Source organism: Neovison vison, chromosome 11, assembly GCF_020171115.1.
Source record: "Neovison vison isolate M4711 chromosome 11, ASM_NN_V1, whole genome shotgun sequence".
Lineage (NCBI taxonomy): Eukaryota > Metazoa > Chordata > Mammalia > Carnivora > Mustelidae > Neogale > Neogale vison.
This window is the reverse complement of record NC_058101.1, coordinates 64,448,436-64,463,255: the sequence shown is the minus strand read 5'-3', so window position 1 is coordinate 64,463,255 and position 14,820 is coordinate 64,448,436. Positions and strand designations below refer to the sequence as shown.

General features: G+C 54.4%; 1 protein-coding gene across 1 annotated transcript in view; it reads left to right on the top strand.

Moving 5' to 3' along the window:
- The window catches only part of LOC122890233 (epididymis-specific alpha-mannosidase-like), a 51,856-nt gene extending 37,986 nt beyond the window's left edge, over nucleotides 1-13,870 (top strand). Inside the window, exons 11-19 of the mRNA XM_044225946.1 lie at nucleotides 1,387-1,643; nucleotides 5,005-5,196; nucleotides 5,856-6,108; nucleotides 7,209-7,319; nucleotides 7,397-7,589; nucleotides 9,757-9,894; nucleotides 11,358-11,470; nucleotides 12,298-12,418; nucleotides 13,743-13,870. Coding sequence (XP_044081881.1) covers nucleotides 1,387-1,643; nucleotides 5,005-5,196; nucleotides 5,856-6,108; nucleotides 7,209-7,319; nucleotides 7,397-7,589; nucleotides 9,757-9,894; nucleotides 11,358-11,470; nucleotides 12,298-12,418; nucleotides 13,743-13,870 — 1,506 coding nt within the window. The remainder of the gene's footprint in view (nucleotides 1-1,386; nucleotides 1,644-5,004; nucleotides 5,197-5,855; nucleotides 6,109-7,208; nucleotides 7,320-7,396; nucleotides 7,590-9,756; nucleotides 9,895-11,357; nucleotides 11,471-12,297; nucleotides 12,419-13,742) is intronic.
- The last annotated feature ends 950 nt before the right edge of the window (nucleotides 13,871-14,820 follow it).

Below are 14,820 nucleotides of genomic sequence, written 5' to 3'. Positions count from 1 at the left end.
TCCCAGCACTGTCCCCTCCCTGGAGGGTCTCCTGGATGGCCTGCCCTGGTTGAGAGGCTTCTCCTCATGCCCTGGACATGGGGCATATTTATGTTCTCATGCAAACATCCACTTTCTGTGGACAGGCCATCAGCAGTCTTCAGAGGGACACTTTGCAGAGGTGCTGATTGTCCAGGCTGGCCCAGCTGCCTGTGTCCGCATACCCAGACACCAGCTTGTGTGTGGTCTGTCCTCATTTCTTACCACTGCCTGGAGCCAGCCGAGGGGCCCAGGGATCTGCCTGTCCCCCACTGCCAGGGTTTCCCTGTGGACATGCAGGAGGTGCTGATATCAACCACTCAGCAAACACTCCTGGAGGCACATTCTGGTCCTGGACAACAGCACCACCATGGGGAATGGACAGGTCAGACACTTAAAGGACATGTGTGGTGTGGAGTGATGACCTGGGGAGCCAGGGTAGCAGACCTTGGTTGATGCAAGAGGAGAAGGAGTTCATCTTACCTGGGTAGGAAGACGGGATGGTGTTGGTTTCAGCAGACCCAACCCCTAGCACCCTCTTCTTCACCCACACACAACACCACTCTGAGTAAATGCACTCAACAAATATTTTGGAGTCCTACTGTGTGTCAGGTTCTGGCCTAGTTCCGGGCCTCCTTAATGACCAAGCCCATGAAGTCCCTGTCCATAGAGGACTCATATTTTCACCCTGGGAAACAGGCAGGAAACCAAATAAGAACGTGTGGAATGTGACAGATGGTTGTGTTCCGACGAGGAAGATTGACAGAGCTGGATGGGGGCAGAGACAGGGTATGTATGTCCCACAAAGCTTGGGATGGGATGGTGTGTGCAGCCATCCTTGGCTTGCTAATAGGGCCCCCAAGCTTACCATGGGAGCTCAGATGCTGCATGCTTCCCCTGGAAAGTGAGGGGCTCAGTTGAGTGTGCCCAGTGTCCTCCTCCATCCCTCCCAGGTCAGGGGACAGGGTGATGAGGAAGATGGTGGGGTGAACAGAAAAATGTCCCCTAGGGAAATTGGAGGGTATGAAATAAGGGACTTCAGAGAGAAGGCTCTCCAGAAAGGGGGAATAGCATGAGCAAAGGCTCTGAGGTACGAAACAGCAGGGGTGCTGAGAAGGGAGGGCAATGGCTGATGCTGGAATCTGAGGAGCGAGGGAAGCTAGGGAAGGAGATGGTGCTGGGGCAGAATCCTTGTGAGCAGGGAGGATGCCTGAAGGGAACTCAGCACAGACCAATGATGGAAAGACCCTACTGTCCATGGGTAATGAGCACCCTGCCCAGGAGGTGTGCAGTCACAGTATAGTGAGGACACTGAGGGTCCTCCTGTCCTGAAACCCACTATATTCTTTTGTTCTGCTGGTGTTGCAGGTTCAGGAATCGAAGGAGAAGGAAACTGCTTATGACTTGCATGTGCTGACCACAATCCCGGGCCTCAGTTACCGACACTACATTATCAAGCGCGCCCAGGGGACCCAGGGTGCCACACCTGTCAAAACATCCAAATATGTCCGCAGGACAAAGACACATGCTGGTTTAGGGGGCAGGCACCTAATTCGTGTGGAGAATGACTGTTACACTGTTTTCCTGGATGCTGACACTAACCTCATGCACAGCATCTTGGAGAGGTGAGGCACAGCCATTGCTGACTCTGAGGCAGAGGCGTATGCTGAGGCCTGGGCATGTCATATCCCCACCTGACTGTGTTCTTGCCAGCTAGGGGAATCACCAGAAAGGGGTGAAGGCCCTCGTGTATTGCCATTTTAATTTCTGCGTTTGTGAGGCCAGACAAGTACAAGTCTTGACCCTTGTGCCACAGCTATTGATCCATATCCAATCCATACCCAATAACCACCCATCCATTCATCAGCTTACCTGTCATCCATCCACCCATCCATGCACCCATCCATCCATCCATCCATCCATCCATCAATCCATCCATCCGTTCTTTCTTCCATCCACTCCCTGTCCATCCATATACCACTTACTTACCATTCATTCACTCCCACACATACATCTATCACTTATCTTTCGATCTACCCATGTATCTGGTTTTCTGTCCATCCAGCCAATAATAACCTTCTTCTCCTTCCTTCCTTCCTTCCTTTTTTTCATCCATCATTCCTTCCCTCCATCAACTATCCTTGATCATCCATTTATTCAACTAACCAACCACACCTCCAGCCACTAACCCCCTACAACCATCATTTTATATCCACACACCAAAGCACCCAGCCACCCATCAGCTACCCCTCCCACATACCCTCCCATCCATCATCCTCCATCCATGCATACATCCAAACACCCATTCTTCCATCCATCCACTATCCTCCCAGTTGTCTCTATATTCATCCTACCTTACAACCATCCATCCATCCACTCACTCACTCAACCATCCGCCCATCCATTCACTCTCCTCCCATCCATTCATATATCTACCTGCCTACATACCTAACCACACACTCTCCCATACGTCTGTATATCCACCTACTTACCGATTCATTCACACCTACACACATACATACATCCACTTATCATTTGATCTATCCATGTCTGTTTATCATTCCTTTCATCCATCCATCCAGCCAGCCAGCCAGCCATTCATCCATCCATTTACACATCCATTCATTCAGTAATTGTTAATAACAAAGAAAGCAGGTGACTCCCAAATAAAAGCCTCTCAGATGTTTTGGGGCCAGCCTTGTCCACTTCCAGGTCACATCCCAGAAAGTTGCATTCCAGCTGCATTTCTTGATGTGACCTCCCAACTGGATTGGAAGTGGAGGAGGAACAGGAAGTCTGGGAGGAGCAGCTGGCAGAAAGTGAGGGGAAGGAAATAGAAGGGAGGGAGGAGCATGGGTGTGAGGTGAGTGGTACCTGGAGCTCACCCTGAGGGCAGCTGTGCACAGCTCTGGAGCCTCACCACACTAGGAAGTTCTCCATAGGGGGACCCCATCAGAGCCGGGTCCTTATCATTCTAAAGATCCCCTTGAGAGAGGGCATGGCAGGTAGAAGGAGCTGACTGCAGCCAGCTTGGGTGGGGAGGGGAGGATGGGGAGAGCAGTAGAACCCAGGGCGGCCAGGCAACTTCTGAGCCTCCCTGGTCAGAGGACAGTCCCCAGGCTGGTCTTGGGATGCTTGTCCAGTCAGTCCTGATGCCCAACTAGACAGCCCTTGCTGGGCCAGCCCCACCTTGCCTTCCCTATGTGCAGTTCATGAAGGCCTCACCCTCAGCCATGACCCTTTACTCAGCATGTCCAGTAGTACACTCTTGGCCTGCTGACCATCCCCTCACCCCTGTCCGTCTCTGTTCCTTTTGGCTGGGTGAGGACTGGGTGCTCCTTAGGGTCCCTGAAATCCCCTCCAGGGTAAACCGATGGCCCAGTGCCTAACCACTGGTCACAGAGAGAAGGAGCTGTAGAAATGGAGAGCAGTGGCTCAGAGGAGTCTTGGTGGGCAGGAGGCATCTGGAGCCGGGCCTGAGGAGTGGAAGGGCCAGAGAATTCATGGGCACAGATGAGAGGACAGCTGTTCCATGGCAGGACCCTCCTGTGCAGGGCCCGAGGGGGCAGCCACCATGTGCAGAGACCACCCCAGGGCAGGTTGGGTGGAGGGACCTTCTTTGTCACAGGATAGCACCATGGATAGAATTCGCTGACCAAAGAGCTCAGCCATGGAAATGTTCCCCGTCTGTGGGGTTAGGACACTCAATGCTCATGTGAGCATCACCAGTCATGGCCCCTCTGACTCTTCTCTGTCTCTGGATTTGTCTAAATTGACATTTCATACCAGGGGATGAACTCCATGCAGCCCTGTGGGGTGGGCTTCCTCCCCTTAGCATCCTGTGTCCAAAGTCCGTCCATGCTGCTATGGGCATGAGCGTGTTGTCCCCCCTCAGGCTCGGCATTATTCCCACAGCAGATGGAGCATGTTTTACTCCTCCAGTCTCTAGCTGACGGCACCTCGTGGAGCTGATGCAGGGAGTAGGCGGCAGGCAGCCTGCAGCCAGAAGGGAAAGGGTTTGGGCCAGACTAATGAGCAGAACCTTTTCTGGCCTCTTCAGAGGGGCCAGAGGGACCCTTCTCAGATGACCCCCTGTCTTCCCATCCATGCCCAACACAATAGCACAGAAATCCCCCAAATGGGTGTGGAAGGGACACTTCTTTATGTTCTGTACCCGCAGACCACCCATGCCCCGATCCCAGTACGTGGCTGTGCCTTGACCACACACAGAGGTACAATCCATACACGTGTCTACACCATCCATGTTTCTACAGGGCTCTGAGTTTCTGCCCATTCTTTCCTCACCCTCCGTCCCAATCCCAGTATCTGAACCGAATGGAATGAGCCCAGATCATGCGGTTGGAACAGAACCTGAGTCCTGGCTTGGGCTCTTCCCAGACATCAGGTCCTGTGCCAGGGATTAGGGCCCCCAGCCTCGGGGGCCTCGGGAGTGAGGTGGGTTCATATTCCCTGCCCTCGGGAGTCAGGAGGAGGCGGCGAAGTGAGCGAAGGTGCTGGCTCTTTACATCTGGATGCCAGGGGGTCCGCATGATGAAGTCCTTGCTTGTGCTCCTTGGGGTTCCTCTGAAAGGTGTGGGTGGCCTTGCTGGCTGCCTGATGACCAGGCACCACCTCCAGGGGACGTTCCCTCTGGGCAGCTTCAATACCCTCTGCTTACGCTCTTGGGGTCCTGTTATACAGCTTCTGTCGCCCTCCTGCGTGGGGTCCCCCCAGCACATGGAAGAATCTAAGGCCACTTTGCTCAGGGGAGAGGGTGTCTCACGGACGTTATCTGAACCACGTGCATAGGTGTCACTGAGCAGCCTCGTGACTGTCATCAAGGTCCGGCTGAGGTCTCTTTACTCTGCTTCTTATGGAGGTGGGTGTCTGCATAGAAGGCTGTTCACCAGCTCCCAGATGACAAGGACAATGCTCGGGACACACATGCATGAAGAGAATACTGCTTTCCTTTTCCTGTCCCTGCAGAGAGAGTAACAGCACAGTGCGGGTGACCCAGGAGTTCATGGAGTACCATGTCAACAATCTTGAGTTTGAGGAACTCAGTTCTAATTACTACCTATTTTTACCCAACGGTACTGCTGAACCAGCATGGGAGGGTGTGGAGTTGGAGATTGTGGCAGGAAAGCTCATGACTGAGATCCGGCAGTTCTTCTACAGGTATGCTGGCACATGTACAAGGGAGTCAGGGTCCATGAGTGTTCCTGACACTGGCTCATTCCCAGAGGTAGTCAGAGCCAATACATGTCCCTGATACCAGATCATTCCTGGAGGGAGTTGGGGCCCATACGTGTCCCTGACACAAGGTTGTTCCCGGAGGGAGTCAGGGTCCATGCGTGTTCCTGATACCAGCTCATTTTTGATGGGAGCTTGATGCAGACATGATTGTTCCAGAGTGGGGCGTCCTGGCCCCACTGCATGGGCTGTACATCCTGGCAGGTGTCCCATGTCAGAGTTGGGACAGGAACCCACAAGGATAATGACTTACACCAGAAGTTGTGTGACAGCACAGACCTAAGCCATCCAGGTCAGGCCTCCCAGCTCCGTATTATCAGGGGACCAGGCTCTTCCCATTATATTGACCAGGATGGCTCCCTGACTCTCCGCCTGACTGCAAGAAGGAGGGAGGGAGAGAAGGGGTCATGGAAACAGGAAGGAAGGAAGAAGGAAGAGAGGAAAGAAGGAAATAAGAGAAGAAGACAGAGAGGGAGGGAGAGAGGAAGGGAAGGAGGGAAGGAGGAAAAGATGAAGGGGGTAGGAGGATTGAGGGACATCTGCAGAGTTCCCAGAGCCTGACCCACTGAGTCCCAATTCTCCAGGAAGGAGAGAGACCGGAACCACACATATGCCATCTACTCCCGGCTCGCCCACGTGCCGGTCGGCCGTGGTGGGGAGCTGCTCTGTCGTCGCATCGAGCAGGAGTACCGGGTGGGCCCCTTGGAGCTGAACCGTGAGGCCATCCTGAGGACGAGCACCAGTCTCCACAACCGGCAAATCCTCTACTCGGACAGCAACGGTTTCCAGATGCAGCGGAGAGTCTTCCGGGAACACGCGACCAACAGCATTGCTCGGGTAGGCCCTAGGATGCCTGCTGGACCTGCACCCATGGGGTGGCCCTGATGGCCCTTTTCCAGAAGGCCAGAGCAGGAAGCCCATTCCAGTACCATCTGAGAGCCCCCTTGCCCACCTGTGCTGCTAGGGGTGGAAGACCCCATCTCAGGTCACCCCTGGTGTCTGAAATCCGGTGCCACCATAGGCACTGAGCCGTCCATGTCCCTGTCTGTGCCTCAGTTTCCTTTGTGTAAGATGAGTGCCTCCTCAGGGGGTCATTCTGAGATTTCTGAGCTGATGCTTGTCAAAGGCTTAGAGGGCCTAGTCCCTGCCAGGTGCTGTGGCAGAGACACTGCCTGGCAGCTCATTCAAAGTGATGAGTGTGGCCTGAAGTCACACATCAGCTCCCCCACCCTAGGACTCCAACCTTGGGACCCTGGGCAAGTGGGTTGACCTCGCTATGGCTCCACGCTGTCCTGATGGAGGGAATAACATCAGTCCCCAGGACTGGGAGGGTCAGTGGGAACAATTCAGGTGAAGCCCCCTTGTGGGGGTCTCCTGTGACCCAGTAATCATTAGTTCTTACTTCACCCGGGGGACCCAGAGGCGTATGTCCCCACCCTGCTCTGCTTGTGAGTTCTGGTCCCTTCATCCCTGCCTGCTCACTCTCCAGTGCTGTGCAGGGGCTCCTTTTGCGTCCTCCCTGGGCATTTGCTCCAGCAGAGCACAGAGCGTGGGGAGTGTGGCTGCTGTCCCAGACCACACTTGGCCCTTTCTCTCTGTAGCAACCCTCGGCCCAGCACCCATAACAGGTGGACCCACACACCCCCTCGTCACTCCTGCAGAAATGTGAGCAGTGGGTCTTGGCCCCATTGAATTGGTAGGGAAACTGGGGATTGAGGGGGCTCAGCCCAGATGGGCAGGAAGCAGTGGAGCTGAATGTCAGTGACAGTTTGTTGGGCTCTTATGGTCAGAGCCTCTACAATAGTCTTCCTGCTGCACACTGAGGAGTTGCTGTGCCCGTGTGGGGGACAGGCAGGGGTGACCCGAGGGGGACCTTGACCAGCAGTCCTGCCCATACTTTGCCCTGACAGCCAGTCTGGCCATGTTTGTGTGCACAGAATTACTACCCCATGGTTCAGTCCGCCTTCATCGAGGACAGCCAAAGCAGGCTGGTGCTGCTGTCTGAGCAGGCACATGGCGTCTCCAGCCAGGGGAACGGCCAGGTGGAGGTAGGAAATGGACACTTCTGGCTCCCCAGGGTGGGAGCAGGTGGGAAGGGGCCCTGTCAGACAGCTTTCCCCTGCAGGTCATGCTCCATCGCCAGCTGTGGAACAACTTTGACTGGGCTCTGGATTACGACCTCACACTGGACGACACCTCTGTTGTCCACCCCGTGCTCTGGCTCCTGTTGGGACCCTGGCCGCTCACCGCGGGCCTGCGCCAGAGGAGTGGGCTGGCGCTGCAGCACAGACCTGTCGTGCTGTTAAGAGAGCTGAATGGTAAGGGACTGTTCATACCAGAATGAGCCCACCTGGCCGGGTAGACCTGGGGAGGGGTGTGGACCACCCCTGATCTGGACAACGTTGGGCAGAAGGGAGCTCAGGGTCTCTGATCTCAAATCCTCATTATAAGACGTAGGCAAACTTGGGCAAAGAGGTCCAGGGTTCACTTAAGTTCATATAGGTGGTGGGAGCATTCCCGAGACACACCCATTCCACCTTCTGCCTTTTCCCTGAGTTTCCTTCATTTTTGCTCTGATGTCTCTTTTTCTTTCTTAATATGACACATATGGCTTCACAGATAGAAGATCAACATTAAAAGACTTGTTTTATGTGACTTCTGGGTATGCTGTCACCAGGTGAGGGAGATTCCTCTTCATGGTCTGATCTGCAAAGCTCATGAATTCCCTCCACTGAAACCCCTACTGACTTAAAACAGGCTGTGTCTGTATGAAAATAATTGAACATAGGTAATGATCGTGTTTAAAAATGGTACATTCGAGCAGCAATTAAAAAATGAAACAGTTAGATACAATGTCATATCTGTCTCACTAGCCCTTGAACTTTTTCTGTTCTACTTACTTGCAGAGGTTTTGATGAGAATGTGGTTATAATTTCTCCTTGCCTCAGTTTTAGAGCTGGACCCTCCCAGGTATTTGAGGCAAGGAGGCTGGTGCTCACTCTTGTATGAAGCACGTATGAGTGCCTGCCGAGTGCTGCACACTGGGGATGGATACGGCCAGGCCTCTCCTGAAGGATTTGTCCTGAGCTCTCCACTGGGGAGCTATGCTCATATACATCCCAGCTTCAGGGAGCATAGGGAGAGGTACTGGGTAAGAGTCTGCGACCTTGTGTGTTGGGGACCAAGAGCCTGGAGAAGATCAGTATCACCTTGGAAGGGGGTCATTGAGGTTCTCTTGTTCGGAGGTAATAGACATGGAAGGCGCTGCTGGTTGGGCGGAGTGTGGACAAGTTCCTGGATTCAGAGCAGCTGGACAAGAGGTGTGGGCAGGGGAAGTGGGAGCAGGGCCGCTGGGGGCCACTGGGGAGCAGCTGTTCACAATCATCCTTCCAGAATGCCATGAGTTGCCTGCCTCTGGATCTCAGGTTCCCTATTCCCAGAGAGGGGATCTGATTGGCCAGCAGGCAGGTGCTCCAGGACGAGTCAGTTGTTCCTTCCAGGAAGCTGGGAGCCCTTTCCACAGACGGGGATGACCCCATGCCTGAGGAGGGCCCACAGCTAGGTCAGGATCTTTCACTGGCCCCACTCTGGTCTCTCCTGTTTGAAAGTGAGAGAAATTAAACATCTACTGGCTGAGCCCTCAGCAAACTCTACCTGAAGTGCATGCACATGACTGTGGGAAGGGCAGGGGTGCAGTTGGTTCTCAGAGGGGTGGACCTTGACGAGTCCATCCCTCTCCCTCACTCTCAGCTGTGCTTTTCCCTGCCTGCAAACTTCTTTATCCCCCTTACCGGGATGAGGCTGTGAACTCCTGTGTCATGCATCCCTCCCCCTTCCACCCCATCCCCTGCAGAAGGACTGAGCTCAATCTTCCCAGGCCAGGTGCAAAAGTCCCATGGAAAGCTTCTGATTGGTGCAGAGAGGAGCTCGTGGTCTGAGCCTGGACCAATCACTGTAGCCTGGGGACTGCAAGGAGATGGTGCTCCGGCTGGAGCCTAGAGCTGAAAAGGCTTTTCCTGAAAGGAGGAGGGGGCTGAGGTGCCTTCTGAGCAGGGGGGCCATGAATGACAAAATAAGAGAAGAGCTGGCATTCCACAGCTTGCATTGAAATCAGGGCTCTGCCTGAACCTGCCCTGTGATCTGGAATAAACCCATCACCTCTCTGGGTGGTAGACTCCCCATCTCTACTTTGAAATGGCTGGACTAGAGATTCAGGGTCCTTCCAGCTGTTAGACTCTATGGTCTGAGCCCCTGGACAGGTGGGAGGAAAGGCATCCAGGTAGAATGGTGTCCATGGACAGAGGCACGAAAGGGGATACCTGAAGTGCAGTGACCAGCAGGTGCTTCAGGCTGTCCTCCCTGTGGGGCACACGTGGGCAGGAGCTGGATTGTCTGAGCAAGGGCATATGGTGTGCAGAGCTCCCACTGCCATGAGGAAGAGCCTGGACCCAATCCTTTTCCTGTCTCTGTGTGTCCGCCCCACAGAGACTGCCCAGAATCACCCAAGCCCCCAGCAACAAGAGCCTGTGACCCTGCCCCCAAGTCTTCACCTGCAGATCCTCAGCATCCCAGGCTGGAACTACAGCTCCAACCACAGAGAGCACCTACAGAATCTCCAGAAAGGTGAGGCAGGTATCCAAGGAAGCCAGACTCAGGGCACCCCCCCCTTGGCAACCTGGCCACATGTCCATCACCAGACAAAGTAGGCTTCTCTCAGAGTTGTCCTCCTTCTGCATGGTCACCTGATCCCTTTCTCTACTCAGTGGGGAGGGCCAGGCCCACAGACAGACTGTGGGGGACCAGAGATACTCAGTAAGCAGGGTACACTGTGGACATGGACCCTAGCCCAGGACCTGTCCACGCCCATTCTCTGATGGATCCCTGCTAACCCCACTACCAACCCCCAATCATCATCCACCATCTGCCAGACCCTCAGCCTTCAGTGCAGTCCTGCTTCCTCAGGGACTCCTCCTGGAGCCCTGAACAGCCAATCCCACTCGTCCTCTGAACCCAGGAAGCATGATTATCCAGAGCTTCCGTTCATTCACTGAACAAATATCTCTTATGCCTGACACTGGGTAATCAGCGTTGACCAGGTAGGCAAGGCCCCTGGACTCACAAAGCTCTCCATCTAGAGGGGGAAGCAGTCAAGTCACCAGCCAGTGATGTTGGTGTTCACATTAAGCCCCCAGCAGGGCATCATGGAGGGCTCCCTGGTGCAGGTGACACTTGCCATAAACTGACTCTTCCTGTTGCCGAAGCTCCAGCTGCACCTTATCTTCCCTTTTCCACTGTGAGGAGCTCAAAGGCAGAGCTGGCTGCCCCTGAGCCACCCTCTTGTCCCCTAGAGCCCCATCCAGGTCCTGCCAGTCACCAAAGACGGCTCAGTAGGAGTCCGCAGATTGAAGGAGGAAAATAAAGAGGCAACAGTCCAGATAACACTTTTATCTGATAAAGTGGTTCTTGGGGACCATTGCTCATGCCTGCAGCCAAGTGGTGTTCTAGCACTGAACCGTATTACCAGGAATCCCCCTGTCACAGAAGATGCTGGGCAAGGAGCCTTCCCTACAAGGCAGAGCGTTCCCTTCCCACTGGTGTGTGTGGCCCCATGCAAGAGAATAGGTATCCTGTAGACAGCTGGCTCCCAAATAGGAGAAGAAAGGGGCTGGCTTGGGGGTGCCCCAGACCTGTTGAATGAAGATCCCTCCTCCATGGAGAGCAGGGAGTGAGAGGCAGAGCAAGGTGAACCTCGGGGATGGAGTGAGACCACTCCCCCCAGCCTGTCTCCCTGAGCTCAGAGTCACCTTATGAAGTAGTTGTGTCGTTCTGGACATCAGCAGGTCCTCACCCCACTCACACCCCCACCATCATCTGGAGACAGAGGACCTGCCTGACCCTTGTGATCCAATCCATAACCACCCCCTGGAACAGGAAGAAGGGATTTTCATACCCTGTGTGCAGCAATAGCATCAAAGGGACTGTGTCAGTGCCTCCCAGGGAGGTTGTGGGTAGAAAGGGAACTGCAGGTGTCGTATGCTGGGCCCAGTTAGAGGATCATTGCTGATGGGGTCCTTCTGTCCCTGAAGGCCATGGAAGGAAGGCCAAGGCAGACCTCCACCGTGTCCTGCTGCGGCTCCATCACCTGTATGAAGTGGGGGAGGACCCAGTCCTGTCTCAGCCCGTGAGCGTGAACCTGGAGGTAAGGGCCCTTCGACCCGTGACAGGCTCCCAGGCCATGGCCTGAAGCCCCAGCAGGCGAGTAAACTCCAGTGTGAAAATCTCCTCTGGCAAAGACCTCGGCAAAGATGCCTGGGGTGCTCTCGCTCACCCTGGAGTAGGAGCTGTGGGGGTACTTGGGCATCCCACCCTCCTCTCTCTGCATTCTTGCTGCTTCACCTTTTCTGGTCCCTTCCTGGGTCACTGTGTCCCGTACCCGGCCTCCCCAGCATGCTGACTGTTTCTCTTTGGCTCATCCTCTGTGGTCACCTGCAGGCACAGCCTCACAAGCAGATAGGTCTGCAGAAGCGGGAAGGCAGTAGCAAATGGGTTCTTGCTTCTGAGTGCTTTCTCCCTGTGTCAATGCAGGGAAGCTTCTCCAGAAGCCTCCCACCTCCTGGCCAGCCCTCCCTTTCTGGTCAGGCCAGAAGGGGCCACCTGCCTCTGTCCCGCACAGGAGACTGGGTTCCTGCTTTCTTGACTCAGGGGATGGATAGCTACTCCTCGCCTCAGCCTGGGGCACCCCCTGAGCCATACTGGGGAGAGGGGGTCTGGACGATGGAGGCAGTTCCTGTGCCTGCCTCCCGTGGGTATGCTTATCCAGTGCAGCTCCTGGGAAAGCATGCTGGTCCCGGTCTCAGTGTCCTCATCTGTGAATTGGGCATGCAGTTCCTCTGGGGATTTGCTGGGAGAATTCATGTGGTGGTGTATTGTGCCCCATGCGTGGGTGCCACCCCTACTCCTGCTTTGCTTCTGCTCTGATCTGGGGACTCAGGGGTAGCTCACCTTCCTTCTGCTCTTGTCCCTCAGGTCGTGCTGCAGGGGCTGGGACCAGTGGTGGAGGTGGAGGAGCGCTCACTCACAGGAACCTGGGATGTGAGCATGCTGCACCGCTGGAGCTGGAGGACACGGGATGGTCCCCACAGCAGAGGTTTGAGAGCTCCTGGTTCAGGCTGAGCCTGGGAATCCCAGCCCTCCCCCAGCCTGGCTCAGGAGCTGGCCAGACCTTATTTAGATCTCAGCTATGCCCATTATGGCCTGTGTGACCTTGAATGGGCTACTTGGCTTCTCTGATTCTGTACCATCCAGAATCTACCACGGGTCTGTGTGTGTGTGCATGCCTGTGCGTGTGTCTGCAGACCACAACCCCTGCCTCTGTCCTGGGTGAGTCATATCCCAGGGGGTCTGTCATGATGTGCCTCACATCACACAAACCACACACACCATAGGCAGCTTCATGCCCCCCAGTCTTTCCCATGCTGTTCCCTCTGCCTGGATCACCATTGTCCTCTTCCCTCCGAGCTGCTCCTACTCAAGCTTGGCGGAGTCTAGGGATGGGCCACATTCCTCCTCCATTCTCCTTTTCCCCTTTCCCCTCGTTCTTTTTTTTCATGGGTATACTAGTGGATCATGGCTGGCTGGTTGGGTGGATGGATGAGTCTATGGAAGTGTGAGTGTTTGGATGGGTGAAAAGAAGGATGGATTCAGGGATTGACTAATGGATCATGGGTGGATGGATGGATTAATGGATGGGTGATGGATGATGAATGAATAGATGGATTGGTAGATATATGATGAATGATGGATAGATGGTAGATGAGTGGATACGTAGATGTGTAGATATGTATTTCTCTTTGCAGGATGATGGATGGATGGTGAATGGATGGATGGATGATCAATGGGTGATGGATGGATGGATGGATTAGTCTATTGGAGTATGAATGTTTGAATGGGTGGAAGGATGGATGGATTGATGGATGGACTAGTGGATCATGAATGGATGGATGGGTGGATGGATGGATAGATGGATGGAAGAATGGATGGATTAGTTTACTGGAGTATGAATGTTTGAATGGGTGGAAGGATGGATGGATTGATGGATGGACTAATGGATCATGAATGGATGGATGGATGGATCGATGGGTGGAAGAATGGATAAAGAGGTTTCCCTCTCAAGGTAGAATTTAGTGGAACCCAGTAATAAAAAGTGCAGCCCCACCAGATGGCCTCAGTGAGAAAGCTCTAGGAATTGAGTGCTATACCCCATGGAAAATGATGTCATGTATGGCCAGGACCACCTATATATTATGCACAGGGAGGGCCAAAATGCAAGGGGCCCATGGCAGTGGGAGTCCTGGCAGGATGGGTCAACCAAGGGCCTTCAGCGAAGAGCCACATTAGAGTGTAGATGGGTGCGGTGGAAATGTCCCAGGGAAGCAAGTGGTTCTGAGGACAGACCACCTCTGCTCCCCCAGGCAGCTCCAGCTCTCACTTGACATCCCTGCAAGGCATGAAGGTCACAATTTATCCGAAGGAAATCCGGACATTCTTCATCCACTTCTGTAGCAGTGAGCTCTTGGTTGACTCTGTGAACTCAGGGTGACCCTGAGAGCCCCAGGAAAATGAACAGGACCCAGGACATGGAAAAGCAGCATGGGAGGATGAGCGAGGACCCCCCTGATAAACTAATGCAGAAAATGGTCAGATTGGGGATTTTGTTGTGCTTTAAATAAAAATTGCATTTTGCATGTTCTCCTGGGGCTCTAGAGCTGGCCTCTCCTGGGTGATGTCTGCATGTACACTCACATTCCTCGTGCCCGTGCAGGAGTCGTCAGGAAGCTCCCATAAGGCAGAGGGAAATACCCAGAGTGACAGAAAAAGCACCTGCCACACAGGCCCCCGCCCCCTCTTGCCCAGACCACCAGTGTGATGTGTGGGCCTACTGTGTGCCTAATGATGGGTGCAGGTGGGGTCCTGCCAGGACAGGGGGCCTCCAGAGTCCATGTGTGGGGGGGCATAAGGCTCCATTCAGGAAGGCTGTGGAAAGATGACCCCCAGGACAGGTAGGCTTTGTGGGAAGAGCAGACGCCTCAAGGCCTGAGCCCTGACAGGCTGGGTGCTGAGAGCAGGGGCCAGGATCTGCTGGGTGTTTCTTTCTGCTCTCACTTCAGGGCTCCTGGGCAGCCCTCCATAGGCTGTGTCGGAGGTCCAGGTGCCCGGTGTCATGTGACTCTCTCCTAGGACAGGGGCCTGGGGTGGGAGTGGGAGCCTGAAGAGGATTCCTAGCACTTTCAGCTGTATGGGGTTCAAGCCTTGGGGGACAGACAGTGCAGTGGAATCAGACTGTCCCTTGTCATTTGAGGTACCTTTAGGGGTCTGCCCGTATCCCCTCATTTCCATTCTTGTGTGTGCCAGGCTGTGTCCTGGGCAGGTGACAGATGGGATCTGGAAGCCTTCGGCACATTGTGTGGTCCGGGTTCTTGACACTGTCAGTGTGATGCAGAGTCCTTCCCTGCTGCCTGCGGGCTCCATCTTGCACTCCAGCCTCGGGTC